Source organism: Salmo salar, chromosome ssa01, assembly GCF_905237065.1.
Source record: "Salmo salar chromosome ssa01, Ssal_v3.1, whole genome shotgun sequence".
NCBI classification, from domain to species: domain Eukaryota; kingdom Metazoa; phylum Chordata; class Actinopteri; order Salmoniformes; family Salmonidae; genus Salmo; species Salmo salar.
In genome coordinates, this window is record NC_059442.1 from 20,501,363 (window position 1) to 20,524,463 (window position 23,101).

At 43.7% G+C, this 23,101-nt stretch overlaps 1 protein-coding gene across 3 annotated transcripts in view; it reads left to right on the forward strand.

Moving 5' to 3' along the window:
- LOC106573748 (collagen alpha-1(XII) chain) overlaps positions 1-23,101 on the forward strand; it is a 90,540-nt gene that overhangs the window by 61,925 nt on the left and 5,514 nt on the right. For all 3 annotated transcript variants that reach the window (XM_014149121.2, XM_014149180.2, XM_014149257.2), the window contains 21 exons: positions 26-165; positions 322-445; positions 640-783; positions 1,018-1,182; positions 1,307-1,345; positions 1,536-1,674; positions 4,212-4,354; positions 4,775-4,884; positions 10,076-10,234; positions 10,593-10,670; positions 11,579-11,665; positions 13,026-13,079; positions 13,593-13,688; positions 13,946-13,999; positions 15,626-15,679; positions 16,108-16,161; positions 16,879-16,950; positions 17,210-17,245; positions 18,009-18,075; positions 18,208-18,390; positions 18,861-18,938. In XM_014149121.2, coding sequence (XP_014004596.1) covers positions 26-165; positions 322-445; positions 640-783; positions 1,018-1,182; positions 1,307-1,345; positions 1,536-1,674; positions 4,212-4,354; positions 4,775-4,884; positions 10,076-10,234; positions 10,593-10,670; positions 11,579-11,665; positions 13,026-13,079; positions 13,593-13,688; positions 13,946-13,999; positions 15,626-15,679; positions 16,108-16,161; positions 16,879-16,950; positions 17,210-17,245; positions 18,009-18,075; positions 18,208-18,390; positions 18,861-18,938 — 2,076 coding nt within the window. The remainder of the gene's footprint in view (positions 1-25; positions 166-321; positions 446-639; positions 784-1,017; positions 1,183-1,306; positions 1,346-1,535; positions 1,675-4,211; positions 4,355-4,774; positions 4,885-10,075; positions 10,235-10,592; positions 10,671-11,578; positions 11,666-13,025; positions 13,080-13,592; positions 13,689-13,945; positions 14,000-15,625; positions 15,680-16,107; positions 16,162-16,878; positions 16,951-17,209; positions 17,246-18,008; positions 18,076-18,207; positions 18,391-18,860; positions 18,939-23,101) is intronic.

A 23,101-nucleotide genomic window follows, 5' to 3' on the forward strand; every position in this document is an offset into this window, starting at 1 on the left:
TTGACTTGCTCTATGTGCACCACAGTGTGCAGAGGGGCCAAGGCTGACCTGGTGTTCCTGATTGACGGCTCCTGGAGTATCGGAGACGAGAGCTTCAGCAAAGTGATCCAGTTTGTGTTCAGCATGATCGGAGCCTTCGACGTCATCCACCCTGGCGGCATGCAGGTCCGTAGCCATTCAGGCTATCCTCTGAGCGTTAGCTCTTTGATGTTTACAGCATATTCTCTTCTCTTTTCCTCTTTCAGTGTGTATTCTTCATGTCAATGCTTTCTTATTCTCGCTCTCGCTCCCTCTCCCCCCTCTTTTGTCTTCTGGAAACAGGTGTCTTTTGTGCAGTTCAGTGACAGTGCCAAGACAGAGTTCAAACTGAACACTTACCAAGACAAGGGAAGGACCTTGGCTGCGCTGCAGCTCGTCCGCTACATGGGAGGAAACACCAAAACAGGTACGCCCACAGACTGCTACTCTCAATCTTACTGGATGATATCGTTAACACCAATTGCATAATGTTGAGTTAATTAAAGAGTCTACAAACATTCACTCACCACCAATGTCATTACAGTGTCTTCATCTTGCTGGTGGAGCTGAATGGGTCTATAGTTAAAGGTGGAAATTGATGTCTTACCCCTCTGTGTACAGGTGCTGCTCTGAAGCACGTTGGTGAGAAGGTGTTCACCTCAGACAACGGCATGAGGAAGTACGTGCCTAAGGTTCTGGTGGTCGTCACCGATGGTCGCTCCCAAGACGAGGTCCAGAAGAGTGCCTCCAACCTGATACACTCTGGTAAGTGTTCAACATTTCAATTTGTCCTTACAGAAGTCAGTAACAGGATATTTTCAGTCCAGATTTAGTCAACGTAAGTGTAGCTCCAGAACTTTAGAAATGACTAGATATGTTTTGAGATAAAGCATTACTTACTCCTTTTGGGGTTTTCACGGTCAAATTGGAAGATCTGAACAGTCATTGGGCTAGGACGTATGGATCATAACGGTTGTCTTTGTGCTCGTCTTGCTCCAGGTTACAGTGTATTTGTGGTCGGTGTGGCCGATGTGGACGTGGCAGAGTTGAGGAACATTGGCAGCAAGCCAAGTGAAAGACACGTCTTTGTTGTGGATGACTTTGACGCGTTCGCCAAGATCCAGGACAACCTCCTCACATTCATCTGTGAAACAGCCACATCCAGTAAGATTTACATCTACATTACACAGTACCTCAGGACACAAGTGAAAGCAGATTGACGTTAGCTATATGTTGTCCTCCAGCATTTTCCATCGCATCATGTTTTGTTTTATTTCTCCATCTTCAGCTTGTCCTTTGATCTACATCAACGGGTTCACCTCACCTGGTAAGTATATGCTACACCTATATTCTGAATAAACTGACAGCTGCTGATAACACCTATGGCCGGAGCTCTTTACTGACGTAGAAAAACTCTGAGCCCTAATTCATTCCTACCAACAATGTCAGTACTGTGTTCCTGTGCATTGACGTGTATCTTCTCATGATTGTGTATTGACCTGATGTGTGTTCACCAGGCTTCAGAATGCTCGAGGGCTTCAACATCACAGACAGGACCTTCGCTGCCATGAATGGCGTGTCCATGGAACCTGGCTCTTTCAACAGCTTTATAGGCTACAGGCTACACAAGGATGCATTCCTCTCTGCACCCACAAAGTAAGAGTGTGTGCCTGTTTGCGGGCTGTTTCCGTTGCGCGTTGCCTGCTCCTCTCCTGTGTACTGTAATGCTGGCCAGCCTGCATAATAATTTTTTGGTATCTTCAAAGGCTCTGCTCGGAGAATGCTGTGCCAAGAGCCCTTTGCCAGCCCTGTTTGTTGTTGCAGCTTGTAGAATATGAGGTGTTAGGAAGAGAAAATGATTTGGTTCAGAGTGTAAAGCTCCCAGGGTAGGACCCTCTCCCGCATACACTACCGTTCAAAAGTTTGGGGTCACTTACAAATGTCCTTGTTTTTAAAAGAAAAGCCAATTTTTTGGTCTATTAAAATAACATCAATTTGATCAGAAATAAAGTGTAGACATGGTTAATGTTGTAAATGACTATTGTAGCTGGAAACGGCTGATTTTTTATGGAATATCTACATAGGCGTACAGAGGCCCATTATAAGCAACCATCACTCCTGTGTTCCAATGGCACATTGTGTTAGCTAATCCAAGTTTATCATTTTACAAGGCTAATTAATTATTAGAAAACCCTTTTGCAATTATGTTAGCACAGCTGAAAACGGCCGTGCTGATTAAAGAATGAATAAAACTGTCCTTTAGACTAGTTGAGTATATGGAGCATCAGCATTTGTGGGTTCGATTACAGGCTCAAAATGGCCATTCTTCTGAAACTCGTCAGTCTATTCTTGTTCGGAGAAATGAAGGCTATTCCATGCGAGAAATTGCCAAGAAACTGAAGATCTCGTACAATGCTGTGTACTACTCCCTTCACAGAACAGTGCAAACTGGCTCTAACCAGAATGGAAAGAGGATTGGGAGGCCCCAATGCACAACTGAGCAAGAGGACAAGTACATTAGAGTGTCTAGTTTGAGAAACAGATGCCTCACAAGTCCTCAACTGGCAGCTTTATTAAATAGTACCCGCAAAACACCAGTCTCAACTTCAACAGTGAAGAGGTGACTCCGGGATGCGGGCCTTCTAGGCAGAGTTGCAAAGAAAAAGCCATATCTCAGACTGGCCAATAAAAAGAAAAGACTAAGATGGCAAAATAACATAGACACTGGACAGAGGAACTCTACCTAGAACTCTGCCAGCATCCAGGAGTCGCCTCCTCACTGTTGAAGTTGAGACTGGTGTTTTGCAGGTACTATTTAATAAAGCTGCCAGTTGAGGACTTGTGAGGCATCTGTTTCTCAAACTAGACACTCTAATGTACTTGTCCTCTTGCTCAGTTGTGCATCGGGGCCTCCCACTCCTCTTTCTATTCTGGTTAGAGCCGTTATGCTCTGTTCTGTGCATTGAGTAGTACACAGCGTTGTACGAGATCTTCAGTTTCTTGACAATTTCTCACATGGAATAGCCTTAATTTCTCCGAACAAGAATAGACTGACGAGTTTCAGAAGAAAGGTCTTTGCTTCAGAAGAAAGGTCTTTGTTTCTGGCCATTTTGATCCTGTAAACGAACCCACAAATGCTGACGCTGCAGATACTCAACTAGTCTAAAGAAGGCCAGTTTTATTGGTTCTTTAATCAGCACAACAATTTTCAGCTGTGCTAACATAATTGCAAATGGGTTTTTTAGTGATCAATTAGCCTTTTAAAAGGATAACCTTGGATTAGCTAACACAGCGTGCCATTGGAACACAGGAGTGATGGTTGTTGATAATGGGCCTCTGTACGCCTACGTAGATATTCCATAAAAAATCAGCCGTTTCCAGCCACAATAGTAATTTACAACATTATCAATGTATACACTGTATTTCTGATCAATTTGATGTTATTTTAATAGACAAAAAAATGCTTTTCTTTCAAAAACAAGGACATTTCTAAGTGACCCCAAACTTTTGAACGGTAGTGTATGTGGGAGAGGGATCAACCAAAGTAGCCGAAGGTCAAGAGCCCAGCTCTTTATTGGGCCCATTAAAATGTATTCAGGCAAATGCTGAGCTGCTCAAAAGTTCTGCGCTAACAGGCATGAGCATGCTTAGTTCATTTGTCCATAATCATCTATATTTTTGCGTGGGTAAGTCATTGACTTCATGTGCACAAATGGAAACACTTCAAGCAGTAAAGTAGGGACGGAAAATACTTTCAATATGTCTGTAATTTTTTGAGTCGGGTCGAACTGGCAACCATTTTCAGATTCTGTGGTCTACGTGACAGGGTGGATATTGTGTGTTTTTTTGGTTTATGGTGTGGCTTTTAGATGCCAACCTTGTTTCTCTGTGTCTTTGATTTTCCAGAAGTTACAAAGGACCTAGTGTTTCGTCCTGGCCAAAGGCTCTATAGATTACGATTGGCTATCTTAATTCAAACAGGTTTTAGTGGACCCTCTCACTTTGATCAAAGATTCATGATTCTTGATTAACTAACTTAAGTCAACATTTTGCATGTCAAATGAATACAGCTAGTGATCAGATTTTCTCAGTGTTGGTGTCTATGAAGTTGACCATCTTACAGAAGAGAATCCCTTAGCTTTATAAAAAAGCTCTGCCATGACACCTGTATCCTGTATTTTTCCTCCTACCAGGGAGATCCACCCAGAGGGTCTTTCTCCATCCTACACCATTATCCTGCTCTTCCGTCTCCTTCCTGACACCCCCAACCAGGCCTTTGATATCTGGCAGATTGCCGATGGTAACAACAACCCTGAGGTCGGGGTCACTGTCAACCGTAAGCCCCCATCATGCTTTGTTTCTCTTCTGGGTTAGCTGAAGATACCTAACAGCTATGGTCTGATTCCCCTCCTTACTACATCAAATAACAGTCTTTAGAAACTTAGACCAGTGTAATGATTAGTGGGCTGCTACAGTCCACTGATCCCCTCTAGGGAAGAGTTTTGGTTTGGCATTGACTTTTCACACTTTTTCTAGAAGTCTATAAGTGTTCACTTGTGTGCCTAAGTTTGAGATTAAGTATTGTACCGAAGTATTCACTTCTTATGTAAGTGTTCACTTGTGAGGGCCATCTTCCCTGTAGCTCTCTCTCTCTCTCTCTCTCTCTCTCTCTGTCTGCTTCAATGTGCGTTTCATGACTTCTTCCTGAAATGCATGTTTAGGGGTCCATCTGAAGTCCCTTGTTCCCTCTTTTCAGCTTCCAGCAAAACAATCACGTTTTACAACAAGGACACCAGAGGGGAGATCCAAAGAGCCACGTTTAATGAGGATCAAGTGAAGAGAATTTTCCACGGGAGCTTCCACAAGGTAAACACCATTTCACTTGAATGAAAATGGTTTATGGGCCATATGGTGACATTAAGGCTTGGCAGAGGAGTAACATATCTTGGCCTATTTTTCTGGTTGAATTTCCCAAGGACATGCAGATCAGCAATAATCAGCAATAATTTGGGATAATAACATCCAAAACACCAGGTTCCAAAGATATATTTTCACATGAATAATGAATTTCTGTGGTAAAATGTTTAGATACATTTTCAAGGCAGAGTAGACACCTTGTCTGGGATGTGTAGCCTTGATATGGTCACCACCTATGATAGATGTGTTCTGTCATTATGGTTGGTCATGTCTGTTCATAGTTGATGTTTCTGTTGATTAGTGTTATGCCTCATTGAGTACACCTCCTGAGGGTATGATCTTGTGGATAATCCACGCCAAGACTAAGATCTAGCTAAGATATGGTTACTTTCCTCTCATGAAATTAAATGTGATCCATCTTATAGTATTGTGATGTGGATTCGGTGCCAAAGTTGAGTCTTCAGGCCTTTTTATGCTCTGCTGTTAGCTTTGTTTTCTGAGGCTGAAGGAAGTTACTTTGATGAATGGTTTGGAGGGACTATAAATATCTTTCCAAAGGCTGGAGGAGACTTTGGTGACCCATGGTGATCTTGCACAATGTGCAACCTGAAGATTTTATTTTATTTGGAACCAGTTATAGTTAGCCTAGCAATGGAGACTTACGGCGTGCTGATTGGCCATTGTCCTGGCGGCGGTCAGGTGGGAATTCAAGAACATTCTGAGGAAGTGGGCTGTTATTGGATCAGTGTTTGTTTTGTTTTACCTCGTTTATGATAAATGAAACTCAATAAATTGGGAAAAAAGCCACGTCGTACTTTTGGACCGCATAAAAGAAAGCTAGCTGCGTGTGCCCAATGAGGTATTTTCAGGAGTATTTTCTGCTTGAATAAAATTATCTGTCAATAAAATTATTTTCCTGCTTCAACAGACAGTCTGACAAAATCTGAATAAACTGATGAAATCGACCAAACAAAATTCAACAAGCTCAAAGAGACCTACAACAATATGTAAACATGAATGGAGATATTTTGACATACATGTATATTGCATCTTCTATACATCTTTACTGCCTCTGAATGTGGATTCCCATTGGGTGTGGGGAGGGAATCCCCAGTTGGTTAGAGAGGGTTAGCGTCTGCTAAAGCTATCATTAGGAGATTTCCCACATGGTGAATCAGAGGAGAGCCAGACCTCTCTAACCTGGATAATTCTCTATTTAGCTACTGGCCCAAGGAGAAAGGAGAGGTAGATCAGTCTGCACTCTGTAACATGCACATTGCTATTAAACTATATGAAGTAGCTACACCCTACACATTTTACAACACCCTAGTAAATATCAGGACTATAGTTCAAATGAGAGCATGGGTCAGACTAGGAATCGAGATAATGGTTGGTTTGGGTTAGTTGTTTCATACTTCCCTATGGACATGTCTGATCTTAGTAAGTATAAACAATTCATTTTGTGAGAGATATAGTCGAGGGAGGGGAATAATCTATTGTGTCTCATAACAATCTACTCTGAGTTCACGTCAAAAGATGTGAACTGCTCTGAGGTTGGACACACTGTACATGTTAATAGTTTTTCTTTTCTTTGAGCGGCAAATAGTTTACCTGACCAGAGAAAAAGCAGGTAGGTAGACCACCGAAGACACCTGTTCGCTTGGAGCAGTAACTACACAGTACCACAAACTAACCACCCAGAGCACACTCAGACTGCAGGCACCACCACAGCCATGGGAAGAGAAAAGAAGCACACATCCAACTGGAGCTCTGATGATGTCATTGTACTGATGTTAGTCATGTCATCGGCTAAAGCCCTGACCTGACATTTTCCAGGTTTCCATTCATAACATTAGTCTGTAATTAGCCTTGCTGCTTAGCAGTCTGACTGAAACCATATCAACTTGATGTTCTATGGGCGAAACATTGTCCCTCATAACTTCGAAGTGTTTACAGTGGATTCATTGACCCTAGGAAGTACATTTGATGTTGGATCAGAGTAGAGCACACTAGAGGGAGTGTCCTCATTATGTGTTTTTAGAAAAAGAATAGCTGAAATGTTTACATAGTAGGAGGCATATTGTTCCCCTTCAGAAACATTGGATACACTTGAAACATTCTTCACGTCCATTGGAAACAGTAATTTCTTAATTTTAGTTGCATCTTACTGACGTTCATTGTTGAAATCCTTGTCACCGTACAGTATGATATCTGAGCACTACAGAGGATGTTTTATATTCTGCTCTGCTTTGAGTTGGGGATGGCGTTTGATGTCCCACATGGGCTCCTCTACTCCTGCTGTGACTGAGTTACTCAGAATGTGACAAAAACACTGTATATTATGGTTGTAAAACACTGAGAAAATCATTCCAGAGGACCAATGGCTTTTTTATACAATAATGACAATCCACCGAGTTATTTCAACTGGGTTAGAAAGCCTTGGGTGACTGATGGATGTTTACAGTCATGTACAGTAATGACTCTAGCTATGTACTCACTGACCCCCACTGGGATTTAATATTGTAATCCCAACATAGAAGATTATTAGGACCCCACACACTGCAGGGGTGGTGGTCTTAGAGGGGTGTTTGACTAGGGAAAACTTTATTCTCAGGCAAAGAGCGTTCCACTAAATAAGAAACACAACCATTTTGCTACACCCGCAACAACATCTGCTAAATATGTGTATGTGACCAATACATTTATTTTTTTTCATATATGTATCATTGGTGCCATTCGATTTTTTGCGTTTGGTTGCGATCAAGTGGAAATATGAAATTTTTTTGTGCTTTTGGTAGTAGCTAGATGTAATCAGTCCATCCACTCTACAGGTTCCCCATACTTAGAGCTTCACAAATGCAGCTATTATTCTCTGAGAGGACCCAAACAATCTAAACTTTCCATTCAGGGATTGGGTGGAATGAGCGGTTGGGTTTTGTCAGTATTTGCAAGCACTAATTGAGAATGAGTGGGAGAAGAGAATGCTCCAAAGAACCAAAGCAGTTTAAAACGTTGGTCTTCGGTCAATCTGACTGATACATTTCCATAGCCCTGACTGCCCTCTTTGTACTCTCATTATAAGAGTTTCCTCTGAAGCCTTCTTTTAAAAGCCCTCCATTCCGTGATGTAGCCAAGCAGACTTAATGACGCATGCAACCATTCCTGCAACAGAAGAAGCCACTCAGAAATGAAATGGTGACTTTACAACCAAAGCTAAGCAAGCTCCTTTTCTGAAACCAGGATGGGAATATTGTATTGTCCTCCAAGACTGGACATGGGAGCATAGATGTCTGGAATGATATGGCGGCAGTGGTATACATGAAGAAGGATTTTGTCTCTTCCTGGAAAAAGTTGGTGAAATCTGTCAATGCAATTTGTCAGTGCATCAAAAATATCAGGAAAGATCCACTTTTACTTTTAATCAAACTAATGTAGGATTCCCATATCAGGCTGCATGTGAGTTGGGATTTCACGGGCCATCGTGAAATGGAATGAAAACATGGAGGAGTTGTGAAGACATAGCCAACAACAATAAAATGGAGTCTGATAGAAATCATGAAAGTATGTCAGACACACTGGAACCCAAATATAACCATATACAGTATACTGTTGCTATGTCTGTGGACTGGACAACTTGTTCTGATATAGCATATGACGTCTATAGTATTCCAGAGGGAGAATCCATACTAAGCGTGAATGGAGTGCTGAAAAAGAGATGTGTCCAGGATGTGTCATTGTCCAGAAGAGTTATAGTCAGAGGGAGGGAGGAGTAATTAAGTGTAATTGTGACTTGGTCGGTAATAGTGGAAGTCAAGGTCTAGTCTTTCTTGACTCCTGTGGTTTTCGATCCATTCGGAAGATGTTAATCGTCTGTGTCAGTGTGATAGATTTCTCAGGCCTTTGTTAGAGAATGAGCCATTGTGTGACTCATTGATTGTGTTCCAATAGAATATGCTTCGTGTTCCCCAACATCAGCCAACTTCAGTTGATGGAATTTCATGTTGCTTTCAAATGATGAATGTCGGTGAAGGACACTGATATTTTCGTGAATCCTCATTTTGCAGTAATATTCTTGTTGGTTAGTGAAATAATGTATATTTACGCATTATTTGCGCTTGCAGTATGTAATTTAGCGTTATTTTGGTAAGCCCTCAAGTGCATCATGGTATATACTGTATGCCCATGCCAGGATCTTGGGGTATCAGACCCTCCCCTCTCCTGTGATTGGCCAGATAATTATGTTGTGAGTGGTTGTCAAGTGCGGTTGGTTTCGCTCTGCAGGACAGTAACGCAGTAACGTTAGCCTGCTGTCTCTGTCAGGGTGAAAGCTTGTCAGAATGTTCGGCAGAAAAATTCACCTGCGCAGGAAGTATGGAGAGTAGCACTTTTGATGGTGTACCATAAACAACATCATTTCGAGATGTGATGGGAGTTTTGGAGAGTTAATGTTGAGAAATGGCCCATACCCTGGCAGTTTTGTGTTATTTCATGTATAGCCTATAGTTTGTTGTTTCATGTTAATCAGTCAATGTTCTGTTTATCAGTGAAAGTGGCTGACATTAACCTTTTTCCAAGGGACCTACAACAGGAATGTTCTTACTTCTTACGTGATACAATGATCTCTAATTAACTTCATTATAGAAAATCATATTAATAATGGTGATTTAGAAAAATACAGTATCAGTTAGAAGACTTAGGGGTTTCGTTTGCACAACTGGGTTCTTAGTTTATGGTACAAGACTCCTGAAGAATTGTGCTTTTATTTATTTTTTACCTTTATTTAACTAGGCAAGTCAGTTAAGAACAAATTCTTATTTTCATTGATGGCCTAGGAACAGTGGGTTAACTGCCTTGTTCAGGAGCAGAACGACAGATTTTTACCTTGTCAGCTCAGGGATTCGATCTTGCAACCTTTCGGTTACTGGTCCAACGCTCTAACCACTAGGCTACCTGCTGCCACACTAGTACCTGCCACCACTAGGCTATTGCAGAAATACCATGTCAAAAACACTGAACGCTTTCAGTACTCTTTACCAAGCCATTATGTCCAAATATTGTTGCTGTAGTTGTTCATATTGAGAAGACTAGAGTGGTCTTAACTAATAATCCTCTTCTCCTCCTCTTCCTCCTCCTCCTAAAGCTTCACATCAGTGTCTCTCCCGAGAGAGTCAAACTGAACGTGGACTGCCAGGAGGTTGCAGAGAAACCCATCAAGGAGGCCAACAACATCTCCACAGATGGCTATGAAGTGCTGGGCAAGATGGCGAAGTCAGGAGGATCAAAGAGAGAGTCGGCTACAGTGAGTGAAAAATTGACAACACTTATTTGAAATGGAAAACTCCTGATAAAATGTATCCCTCACTCACACACAAGCTGTTGGTGTGAACTGTGAAGTGCAAAGTGCCCAGATGTGCTCCTCATGTGTTGATGCTCAATTAAGAGCTGACAACTCACGGTGATTGTTGGAGGGATGGAGGACGCTGCTCTCTCGGTCTTGTTTTCTCATGCTATCTGTGTTCCAGCTCTCTGTGGGTTCTGGCCTGCGTCTGGAGCCGTGTTGTTTCTAAGTCCTGAACGCTGGGGCTCAATGGAAGCCATGTGTAACACCCATCTGTGTTCGTCTCTCTCTTCTCTCATCATTCTGTTCTGTTGTGCAGTTCCAGCTCCAGATGTTTGATATTGTGTGCAGCTTGAGCTGGACCAGCAAAGACAAATGCTGTGATCTCCCGGCCACGGTAAGAGCAGCTTCACTCTAGACAGCCCTCTAATAAGGCCTCATACCTGTACAGTACTGTACCATCAAGCCTTGATACATTGACTCTGCTCATCTTTCACTATACACCATTGAGCACTTACTATAGGTTAAGAGAGCCATTGTAGTTTTTCATGTTCATTTTGGAGTTTATATGTCATTCCTAACGTTTAAGAGTGCACATGCTGTATAGCCATTACGAAGTGATGCCTAGCTGGCTAGAAAGTTATTTGAAATGAAATGATTGCACTGTCAGGCCTGAATAGACCATTGCATTCCTCGCTAATTGGACTAATCTCAGTACAGTTTTACAATCCCAACCCCACCAAAACAACTGGTCCCTTTGATCATGGGGTGGACAGATAAATCATTGTACCCGTCTATGGTATGTTTATTACTGGATACATGTTATATACTTGACTATAGCCAATTATCTCTCTCTCTCTCAGTGTAATTTGCATGAGATATTAATGTATCATGTCCATGAAGGCTGTGTTGTATAAGATTTCACATATTCCCTTCCACAAAAAAAACGGATGGATTTTTTGTTGTCAAAGAGTATTTGTGTGTAGGCCATGCTATGGTAGCAGTTATATTTTAGTATGCACCCCAGTTTTATCATTGCTTTAGCAGCCTTTCTAATGTGTTTCCTAGCAGAAAACTTCAAGGCGCCATTTTATGGTTTGGGTTGCCAGAGCAGTGGCACTCATTTTCATCACAGATACTCCTATTTGCACTTGTTGTATTTCGTGAGCTACCAGAAAGGCCCACAGATGTCCGATGTCAAGAGATGGACAAACTATTACTGTTGTATTTCAGTAAAAAAATTAAATAACATTCTTATTGTCTTTCTTTCTTTCTTTCACCATCTCCTTCCTTTCTCTACTGCAGAGAGATGAGCTTAAGTGCCCGGCTCTTCCCCATGCCTGCACATGTGCACAGGACAGCGTTGGCCCACCGGGACCACCCGGCCCCTCGGTAAAGACAATAACCATCCCACCATCTGTCCTCATCTTGGGGCAGGGCTCTCTCTGCTTCTGTCTGTCCTCGTCTTGAGGCAGGGCTCTCTCTGCTTCTGTCTGTCCTCGTCTTGAGGCAGGGCTCTCTCTGCTTCTGTCTGTCCTCGTCTTGAGGCAGGGCTCTCTCTGCTTCTGTCTGTCCTCGTCTTGAGGCAGGGCTCTCTCTGCTTCTGTCTGTCCTCGTCTTGAGGCAGGGCTCTCTCTGCTTCTGTCTGTCCTCGTCTTAGGGCAGGGCTCTCTCTGCTTCTGTCTGTCCTCGTCTTAGGGTAGGGCTCTCTCTACTTCTGTCTGTCCTCGTCTTAGGGTAGGGCTCTCTCTGCTTCTGTCTGTCCTCGTCTTAGGGTAGGGCTCTCTCTGCTTCTGTCTGTCCTCGTCTTAGGGTAGGGCTCTCTACTTCTGTCTGTCCTCGTCTTAGGGTAGGGCTCTCTCTACTTCTGTCTGTCCTCGTCTTAGGGTAGGGCTCTCTCTGCTTCTGTCTGTCCTCGTCTTAGGGTAGGGCTCTCTCTGCTTCTGTCTGTCCTCGTCTTAGGGTAGGGCTCTCTCTGCTTCTGTCTGTCCTCGTCTTGAGGCAGGGCTCTCTCTACTTCTGTCTGTCCTCGTCTTAGGGTAGGGCTCTCTCTACTTCTGTCTGTCCTCGTCTTAGGGTAGGGCTCTCTCTGCTTCTGTCTGTCCTCGTCTTAGGGTAGGGCTCTCTCTGCTTCTGTCTGTCCTCGTCTTGGGGTAGGGCTCTCTCTACTTCTGTCTGTCCTCGTCTTGAGGCAGGGCTCTCTCTGCTTCTGTCTGTCCTCGTCTTAGGGTAGGGCTCTCTCTGCTTCTGTCTGTCCTCGTCTTGGGGCAGGGCTCTCTCTGCTTCTGTCTATCCTCGTCTTAGGGTAGGGCTCTCTCTACTCACTAATGTGATGATGTTGATGATGATGCCACTCTCAGTCCCCACTATGATTATGTGGACATATAGGAATAGTGTTACAGGGGTATTTTTCTCCTCATAACTGTTGCCCTGCTCTATAGATTAAGCATGTGGATATTAGAGTGGGGTCAACATGTGAGTGTTTTTTTCCCATGGAAATTGAAAGACAGGGGGATGAGATGAATGGTGTGCAATGAGGTGTGGACTATCAGACTTAGGGATGTGTCAAAAGATAAATGCCCATCGGAAAAACAGTACATCTGGAATATGTTTGCTTCACTCCGCAACCTCACTAAGCCCCTGGGGGATTCCTGCTGGCTTGGGATTTAGGTCTGGAAGCAGCTCCTGTTGAGGGGATGGCTCTGACTCTCAGTCTCTGACTCTGTCTTTCATCCTTTCTTGACTTTCCCAGGGTGGACCAGGAACTAAAGGACCCAGAGGAGAGAGAGGAGACTCAGGCCCAACTGTAAGTAATGCTTTTGTATCATTATCGAGCCATTGAACACACACTTGGATCCAGAGTGATTCATTGAATATTATGGATGTGTGGTCCAAGCCTGAATCCGACTTTAAATCAAGCCATATCCTACTGAGCTGGGATACAGTCCAAGGCCTAACACATTTACAGTAAATCAGAGTTCAGCCTAATGCAGTAGTTATCTCAAAGCACATACCATTAGCATGCCCCATCAGCCAAAACAGATTTCTCACATCTGAACTCACTTATTGAATGTAATGTATAATTTGCAGCTTGTTATGTCCTGTTTATTTTCCCCCAGCTTGATTTAAGGAGGTCTATGTTGAGAGGTCTGATGAGAAGTAGAACATATTTCTCACCAACGGTCACTGATTGTTCTGGTTCCTTCTCATTCTCTTAGCCCTGCTGGGAAAAGCAGTGGGTAGGTCTACCGGGAGATATGGTGTAAATAGTTTAATATTAGTGTGACTGTTTGGTTTTGTCATTCTGCTTCTACCATAGGGTTCAATGGGCCCCCGTGGAGAACAAGGACTTCCAGGACCATCCGGACCTCCAGGTCCACAAGGCCCTAATGGCTTGTCTCTGCCCGGAGAACCTGTAAGTCATCTGCTGTGTTCTTAGGGATTTACAGTGTGGGGGACTGTAGGATGTCCTCCCTGACGTATGATTTACACACACAGTCACTGTGTTAAGAAGACCTTATTTATTCCTAGACATCCTCCTGAAGCTGGGATGTAAATTCACTCTCAGTGACAGACTACATGGTCAAGAGAAAGAGCAGATCTGTAGTTGTTCAGGGTTGGAGTTCCCTTTGTACTCCAGCTCTAAACCTCTCCTTCCCTTTGTCTTCTCAGGGCCGTCCCGGACCAAAGGGAGATCCCGGAGACTCAGGCCTGACTGGGCTGCAAGTGAGTACAGCTTTCTTTTTCATTAGCTGTGGTTTTCAACAAGAAACCAGAGACGATCCACAGAGAGAAACAGTGCTACTGGAGTCTGGAATCTGTCCACATGGCAAAGCTGAAACCACATTCAAAGTGGGAGGTTGACCATGCAGTCCCCAGAGTGGGGTATACACTCCAAGCAACCTGCTGATTTACAGTGGAAGGCCAGTGGTGCAGTTAAGCTATCATGGGGCACAGAATAGTCTTGCTAATGGGAATAGAGGATTAATATGAACTGTACATGTTCTATACTGTCAACCCTATACTGTAAACCCTATAGTGTAAACCCTATACTGTAAACCCTATACTGTAAACCTTATAGTGTAAAACGTATACTGTAAACCCTATACTGTAAAACCGTTACTGTAAACCCTATAGTGTAAACCCTATAATCATGCCCAAAAAGAGTGAATTGTAGACTACACTCCTAGAAAGAATGTGCTATCTAGAACCTAAAATGGTTATTCGGCTGTCCCATAGGAGAACCATTTGAAGAACCCTTTTTGGTTTCAGGTAGAACCCTTTTGGTTCCAGGTACAACCCTATTGGGTTCCATGTAGAACCCTTTCCCCAGAGGGTTCTACATGAATCCCAAAAGAGTTCTACTTGGAACCAAAAAGGGTTCTCCTATGGAGACAGCCGAAGAACCCTTTTGGAACCCTTTTTTTCTAAGAGTGTATTCTTCGTTTTACTTAGGTGCCACTAATTGGATTTAAATAGCTGAGAAAAGAAGTGATGTGAAGATGAGCAACCTCAGGATTATAAGACTACATCCCTCAAGGTTGCCAATGACCGTCAAAGTGTCTGGGAATATTTGGATCCTAAATTGCATCAAAAGCCCAAAGTACGATGGCTGGAGACAATGGGACTACATATCAGAAGTCAAACCTACCCTTGCCTTGGAATTTCTTGGAGGATATCCTTCATATTCTTACGTTAGATGGATTCCTTGCCCCTCTTGTAAAGAGGAAACAACCTGAAGGGGGTTATAATGAATTGTTATGGGTTTTGGAACTGGTCAACCACACAACCTCCACCATGACCAACCTGTATCACTGATAACCTACAGCTTGACCAGACTGTATCACTGACAACTCCAGTGCTGAATGATCGGCCCCTGGATTTCAAAGATTGGAGGCATTATCCTGTGACGCCAATAATGAGCATAATTTAGTTGAGAATCACTCACCCCCATCAAGGACGACTTTACTTTGGAAATATGAGACGCACCTGAATACTAACAATTACCCTGTGATGTTAGTAATACTTGAGAATAATTTGTTTGAGAATCTCTCATCGCATTAAGATGTTTATGACTATAGCAGCCTTGGCTGTCGAATGGTTCTGCTAACAACATGCATTTCAACAACCAAATCAAGTAACCTAATTGCATCAAAAAAGTCTATCATGTTCTCACTAAAAAACTAGAGAGTTCTCACAAGGAAACTAGAGAGCAGTTATTACACAGTACAGCTAGTAGTTATCATTTCTGGCAAATGATAAAGGCAATTTTGTGCCATTTGAGCCATTTTGTCAGAATTGTGTGTTATTACTGGTTATCAGAGTTTGATTGAGTGTGTTGTGTTCCTGCAGGGTCCTGCTGGTGCTGCTGGTCCTATGGGTTCTGTTGGACCAGGTGGAGTGAGGGTAAGATCAGCATCTCTGTACCTCTACACAGAGCTGCTCAGTGTACAGGCACTGTTGAAAGGCCATGAATCTAGCCAGCACCTACTTAACTCAACGTGTGCATGTGATCACTCAACGTGCGCAGTTAAACTGTTGTGTGCTCCTAGTATTCTGGTGCATGTCAGATGACTTCATTGGGCTCCATTAAACTGGCGCAGTAGAACACACTACAGAGATTGGTTGCTAGGGAGATTAGCGAGGACCTAGTTTATTTCACTGAGTTTTTATAGTCCCATCTCTTGGAAGCACCACCAGTTTAACAGCACCATAAAACGTACAGTACATATATACAGAAATAAATTAACATTGACAACATACCTTTAACACAACAACAACTTAATGCCAACTTTTATTGCTGCCTGTTGTGAGTGTCTATCTTCTCTTCCCAGGGACCACCAGGGAAGGAAGGACCATCGGGACCTAGAGGTCCAACAGGACCAATGGTGAGTACTCCAGCCAGAAGACGTGGTCAAAACACAGACAAATTAAGTCCTTCAGTCAGTAATGCAGAAAAAGCATGCATCTCATTCTCCCTACTATGATTGAGGCCTGCCTCTACAGTAGTTAATGGCCACACCATACCAATAGGCAAAGGGCCAGCACGCCATTGTCAACCTGTAGGCCCTTCATTGTAAATAAGAATTTGTTCTTAACTGACTTGCCTAGTTAAATAAAGGTTAAATAAAAAATAAAATAAATGAATTAATATATAGCCTACTTTACCATTCGGTCTGCTCTGAGGACCATTAAGCATCCCATCCCTGTTGGGAGTGTTTCCACCCAGTTAAAGGAAAAATCCACCGAAAAAAACTATCTTTTGGTATTGGTTTCATTAGTCCATTGTTGATATTGTCCCAAAAATGTTTTGCATGTCAGCAATCAAGTTTTCAAGATATAAAACTTTCAAAATACAGAAATACAGCCGGAAATGAAACAAATACCAAAAGATCGTTTTTGGGTGGTGTTGTCCTTTAAATGTTCTTGGCACAGTATACCAAGTTGTGCCTTGACTGTGGATGTACATCTCAGTATAGGGCTGGTCCCTATTGTACAACAGCTATTTAACGAGGACCAGGAGTGGTTGTTGTCCTTATGTTTACTGTTTGGTAACTTTGGTAAGTGGATGTAGCAATAACGCTGTCCATCTTCTCATCATCCAGGGAAGTCCAGGATCTCCGGGTTCACCAGGAAACACAGGAAGCCCAGGAAAACCAGGAGACACAGGAAACCCAGTATGTACAAATACAAGTGGTCATATGGTGATGATGTATGTTTCATCAAGGACAGCAGAGTCCCTAGCCATCTTCCAAAAACATCTGAAATCCTACCTCTTCAAAGACGGTCTTGAATCATCCCACTGCATTTCATTAAATTGGAAAATGTTAACCAACTTCCTATTTTATAGCGTATTTGTGGTGTTTTGTTGCAAATCTCATGCAAATGAATGGCTTTCCTTGTATTGAAAACAACCATGTTTCCTCTTTTTCACAGGGATTGTCTGGAATAAAAGGAGAAAAGGGAGAGAGGGTATGTGCTGTATCCTTTAGTCCAGAGCTAGGCAACTACTGTATCCTTTAGTCCAGGGCTAGACAACTACTGTAGCCTTTAGTCCGGGGCTAGGCAACTACTGTATCCTTTAGTCCAGAGCTAGGCAACTACTGTATCCTTTAGTCCAGGGCTAGACAACTACTGTAGCCTTTAGTCCGGGGCTAGGCAACTACTGTATCCTTTAGTCCAGGGCTAGACAACGACTGTATCCTTTAGTCCAGGGCTAGGCAACTACTGTATCCTTTAGTCCAGGGCTAGGCAACTACTGTATCCTTTAGTCCAGGGCTAGACAACTACTGTAGCCTTTAGTCCGGGGCTAGGCAACTACTGTATCCTTTAGTCCAGGACTAGGCAACTAGATTCAGCCGTGGGCTGATTTTTTGTCGGAGCCGATGGTCAATGGTGCCGGAACATAATTATAATCATTTGTACACTGCAAATTGACCACAAGTAAGGCACAAAAGAGGTTGTATTGGAAAATAACAACCATTTCATAACTTAATTACATGGAGACACGATCACGTCTCTTTTTTCTTATTCGTGGGAATACTTGGTGAACAGATTTACTATTTATATTTTTTTTAATCTGAATTCCTGGTGATTTTAGTCCTTTTTTGACCAAAAACAAAAATCCTCAGAAGTTTGGGAGGTGCTTTTTTATTTGCCCGCCAGACGCCTGTTGTCGACTCCTGCTTCTCAGAGTAGCATAACCTTGTCTCACCAAAATGTGTTTGTTTTCCAGGGGGACTTTGCATCTCAGAATCTGATGCGTTCCATTGCCAGACAAGTTTGCGAACAGCTTGTGAATAGTGAGTTCCTATTTAGACCTTCATAAACCAGCATTGGTTGGGTACACCTACACACACATACAATGTATACAAATAAACCATCTATGTGATTTTGCTATCTGCCTTAATCATATCTTCATTCATTCCTCTCAGGTCAAATGAGCAGAATTAATAATATGATCAACCAGATCCCCACCGGTTACTCTAGCAACAACCCAGGCCCCGTAGGCCCCCCTGGTCCCGCCGGCAACACGGGTCCTCGTGGAGAACCTGGACAGACTGGCCGAAATGGTTTCCCTGGAAACCCCGGCTTACCTGGAAACCAAGGAGAGAGAGGTGAGTGATAGTGTGCTGTTTATGTATTTTTTGCCTGTTTTTCTTACTTCCTGTTTTTCTATGGCTAGAAAGTAAATTACAACCTCTCAGAGATGCAAAACTTTAAGTTATGACAGGACACGGTCCTCTTCTTTAACCTATGTAACATCCTAGGATAACAGTTGGTCTGTTCTTTGAGCCTGGAGTAACATTGCAACTTTTACAACAATGGTACAAATGGAAGTTTTGATTGCAAGCAATTGTGCAAAATACATCTATTCTAAAAATATAGACTTCATGACATCATGTAAATAATTGATGGTCATCTGCCATCATGCTTCACTTCCTACAGTAAATCTAATCCATGCTACAATTTCCTCCATCCTCAGACATGCTCCTTTGTGGTTTTTACAAATACATGGTGCTGTACAATGGGACCTTTTGTCATTGCTAATAACCTGTTGCCTGTGTATCTGATTGTGCTGTTGCAGGGATGCCAGGAGAGAAGGGAGAGAGAGGATCCCCTGGAACAGGACAGAGAGGACAGAGAGGACTCAGTGGTCCCCCTGGTAAGACCTCGGCCGTCACTCACTTCTCATGTATAATAACCCATTTCACAGCTATGCCTCTGCCAAGGTCTCCTGTCTCACAAGAAAACAGAGACCATTAACGGAAGCCCCTGACTCAGTAATTTGCCTCATATACAGTTGAAGTCGGAAGTTCACATACACTTAGGTTTGAGTCATTAAAACTCGATTTTCAACCACTACACAAATTTCTTGTTAACAAACTGTAGTTTTGGCAGGTCGGATAGGACATCTACTTTGTGCATGACACAAGTAATTTTTCCAACAATTGTTTACAGACAGATTATTTCACTTCTAATTCACTGTGTCACAATTCCAGTGGGTCAGAAGTTTACATACACTAAGTTGACTGTGCCTTTAAACAGCTTGGAAAATTCCAGAAAATGATGTCATGGCTTTAGAAGCTTCTGATAGGCTAATTGACATAATTTGAGTCAATTGGAGGTGTACCTGTGGATGTACTTCAAGGCCTCCCTTCAAACTCAGTGCCTCTTTGCTTTACATCATGGGAAAATCAACAGAAATCAGCCAAGACCTCAGAAAAAAAATTGTAGACCTCCACAAGTCTGGTTCATCCTTGTGAGCAATTTCCAAATGCCTGAAGGTACCACGTTCATCTGTACAAACAATAGTACGCAAGTATAAACACCATGGGACCATGCAGCCGTCATACAGCTCAGGAAGGAGACACGTTCTGTCTCCTAGAGATGAACGTACTTTGGTACGAAAAGTGCAAAAGACCTTGTGAAGATGCTGGAGGAAATAGGTACAACAGTATGTGTATCCACAGTAAAACGAGTCCTATATCGACATAACCTGAAAGGCCGCTCAGCAAGAAAGAAGCCACTGTTCAAAACCGCCATAAAAAAGCCAGACTACGGTTTGCAACTGCACATGGGGACAAAGATGGTACTTTTTGGAGAAATGTCCTCTGGTCTGATGAAACAGAAATAGAACTGTTTGGCCATAATGAACATCGTTATGTTTGGAGGAAAAAGGGGGACGCTTGCAAGCCGAAGACCACCATCCCAACAGTGAAGCACGGGGGTGGCAGCATCATGTTGTGGGGGTACTTTGCTGCAGGAGGGACTGGTGCACTTCACAAAATAGATGGCATGAGGAAGAAAAATGATGTGGATATATTGAAGCAACATCTCAAGACATCAGTCAGGAAGTGTCACGCCCTGACCTGAGAGAGATGGTTTATTTCTCTATTTTGTTAGGTCAGGGTGTGGGATGGGCATTCTATGGTTTATATTTCTATGTTTTGGCCAGGTATGGTTTCCAATCAGAGGTAGCTGCCTATCGTTGTCTCTGATTGGGAACCATACTTAGGCAGCCCTTTTTCCCTCCTTGTGTTGTGGGATCTTAATTTTGTACTGCTGTGTAAAGCCTGCAAGACGTGATGGTCGTGTTCCATTCTTTATTATTTTGTTTAAGTGTTCAGAGTTCAAATAAATATCAAGATGAACACATACCACACTGCAGCTTGGTCTACTGCTTTGGACAATCGTTACAGAAGATCCCACCACCAAAGGACCAAGCAGCGTGGGCAGGATGACTGGACCTGGGAGGAAATCCTGGATGGGGCAGGACCCTGGACAAGGCCTGGGGAGTATCACCGTCCGCAAGAGGAGATAGAGGCAGCGAATGTGGATCGGTGATACTGGGAGGAACAGGCAGGGCAACAACAGAAGCCCGAGAGGCAGCGGCCCCCCAAAAATTGGGGGGGGGGCACACGGGGAGATTGGCGAAGTCGGGGTTGAGACCTGAGCCAACTCCCCATGCTTACCGTGGGGAGCGAGTGAACGAGCAAGCACCGTGTTATGCGGTGATGCGCACTGTGTCGCCAGTGCGCACTCACAGTCCGGTGCGCTCGGTGCAAGCTCCTCACCGTTGCCGTGCTAGAGTTGGCCGTCAGCCAGGAAGAAGTGTGCCGGCTCAGCGTTCCTGGTCTCCAGTGCGTCTCTTCGGCCCAGGTTATCCTGCGCCAGCTCTACGCACGCTAACCCCCGTTCACCAGCACAAACCAGTTTGTCCTGTGCCAGCGCTCCGCCCTTGCCGGGCTAAACTAAACATCCAGCCAGGACGGGTTGTGCCAGCCCTAAGCTCCAGACCTCCAGTACGCCTCCACGGCCCAGTATACCCTGTGCCTGCTCTGCGCACCCAGTCTGCTGTGCGTCTCCCCAGCCTCCAGTGATGATCTATGGTCCGAAGTCTCCAGTGATTATCCATAGCACGAAGCCTCCAGTGATGATCCATGGCTCGGAGCCTGTAGGGATGATCCATGGCACGAAGCCTCCAGTGATAATCCATGGCCCGGAGCCTGTAGGGATAATCCATGACACGGAGCCTGCAGCGACGGTCCCCAGTCCGGAACCTACAGAAACGTTCTCCAGTCCGGAGCCTTCAGCGACGCTCCCCAGTCCGGAGCTTCCAGCGACACTCCCCAGTCCAGAATCTTCAGCGAAGGTCCGCAGCCCGGAGTCTTCAGCGACGGTCTGCAGCCCAGAGTCTTCATCGACGGTCTGCAGCCCAGAGTCTTCAGCGGCGGTCTGCACCCCAGAGTCTTCAGCGGCGGCCTGCAGCCCAGAGTCTTCAGCGGTGGTCGGCAGTTCAGAGCCTCCGGCGATAATCCACGGTCTGGTTCCTCCGGTGACACAGAAGCGGGGGGATCAGCGGGCGTTGTGGGGGCTACGCCCCGAACCAGAGCCGCCGCCAAGTATAGATGCCCACCCGGACCCACCCCATAGGTTCAGGTTTGCGGCCTGGAGTCCGCACCTTTGGGGGGGGGGTACTGTCAAGATGAACACATATCACGCTGCACCTTGGTCTACTCCTTTGGATGATCGTTACAGGAAGTTAAAGCTTGGTCGCAAATGGGTCTTCGAAATGGACAATGACCTCAAGCATACTTCCAAAGTTGTGGCAAAATGGCTTAAGGACAACAAAGTCAAGGTATTGGAGTGGCCATCTCAAAGCCCTGACCTCGATCCTATTGAACATTTTTGGGCAGAACTGAAAAAGCGTGTGCGAGCAAGGAGGCCTACAAACCCGACTCAGTTACACCAGCTCTGTCAGGAGGAATGGGACCAAATTCACCCAATTTATTGTGGGAAGCTTGTGGAAGGCTACCCGAAACGTTTGACCCAAGTTAAACAATTTAAAGGCAATGCTACCAAATACTAATTGAGTGTATGTAAACTTCTGACCCACTGGGAATGTAATGAAAGAAATAAAAGCTGAAATAAATCATTCTCTCTACTATTATTCTGACACTTCACATTCTTCAAATAAAGTGGTGATCCTAACTGACCTAAAACAGGTAATTTTTTACTAGGATTAAATGTCAGGATTTGTGAAAAACTGAGTTTAAATGTATTTGGCTAAGGTGTATGTAAACTTCCGACTTCAACTGTACCTTAACAACAAGGTATGGAACATAAGAATCTTCTCGCATACTAACTGTAAATGGTTGTGCTTAACCTCTATGGGCTAGGTGGGACGCTTGCTCAGGTTTTGGCCTGCCATATGAGTTCTGTTATACTCACAGACACCATTCAAACAGTTTTAGAAACTTTAGGGTGTTTTCCATTCAAATAAAATCATTATATGCATATTTTAGTTTCTGGGCAGGAGTAATAACCAGATTAAATCGGGTACGTTTTTTATCTGGCCGTGAAAATACTGCCCCCTATCCTAAACAGGTTAAGGAACTCTCCAAGGGCACCTAGTGGGAGATAGACGACAACATTGTTAACCTCTCTAGGCTAGGCGGGACGAATTCGTCCCACCTACGTAACAGCCACTGCTATCCTGTGGCGCGATTTTCAAAACCTTAAAAATCCTATTACTTCAATTTCTCAAACATATGACTATTTTACAGCCATTTAAAGACAAGACTCTCGTTAATCTAACCACACTGTCCGATTTCAAAAAGGCTTTACAACGAAAGCAAAACATTAGATTATGTCAGCAGAGTACCAAGCCAGAAATAATCAGACACCCATTTTTCAAGCCAGCATATAATGTCACCAAAACCCAGAAGACAGCTAAATGCAGCACTCACCTTTGATGATCTTCATCAGATGACAACCCTAGGACATTATGTTATACAATACATGCATGTTTTGTTCAATCAAGTT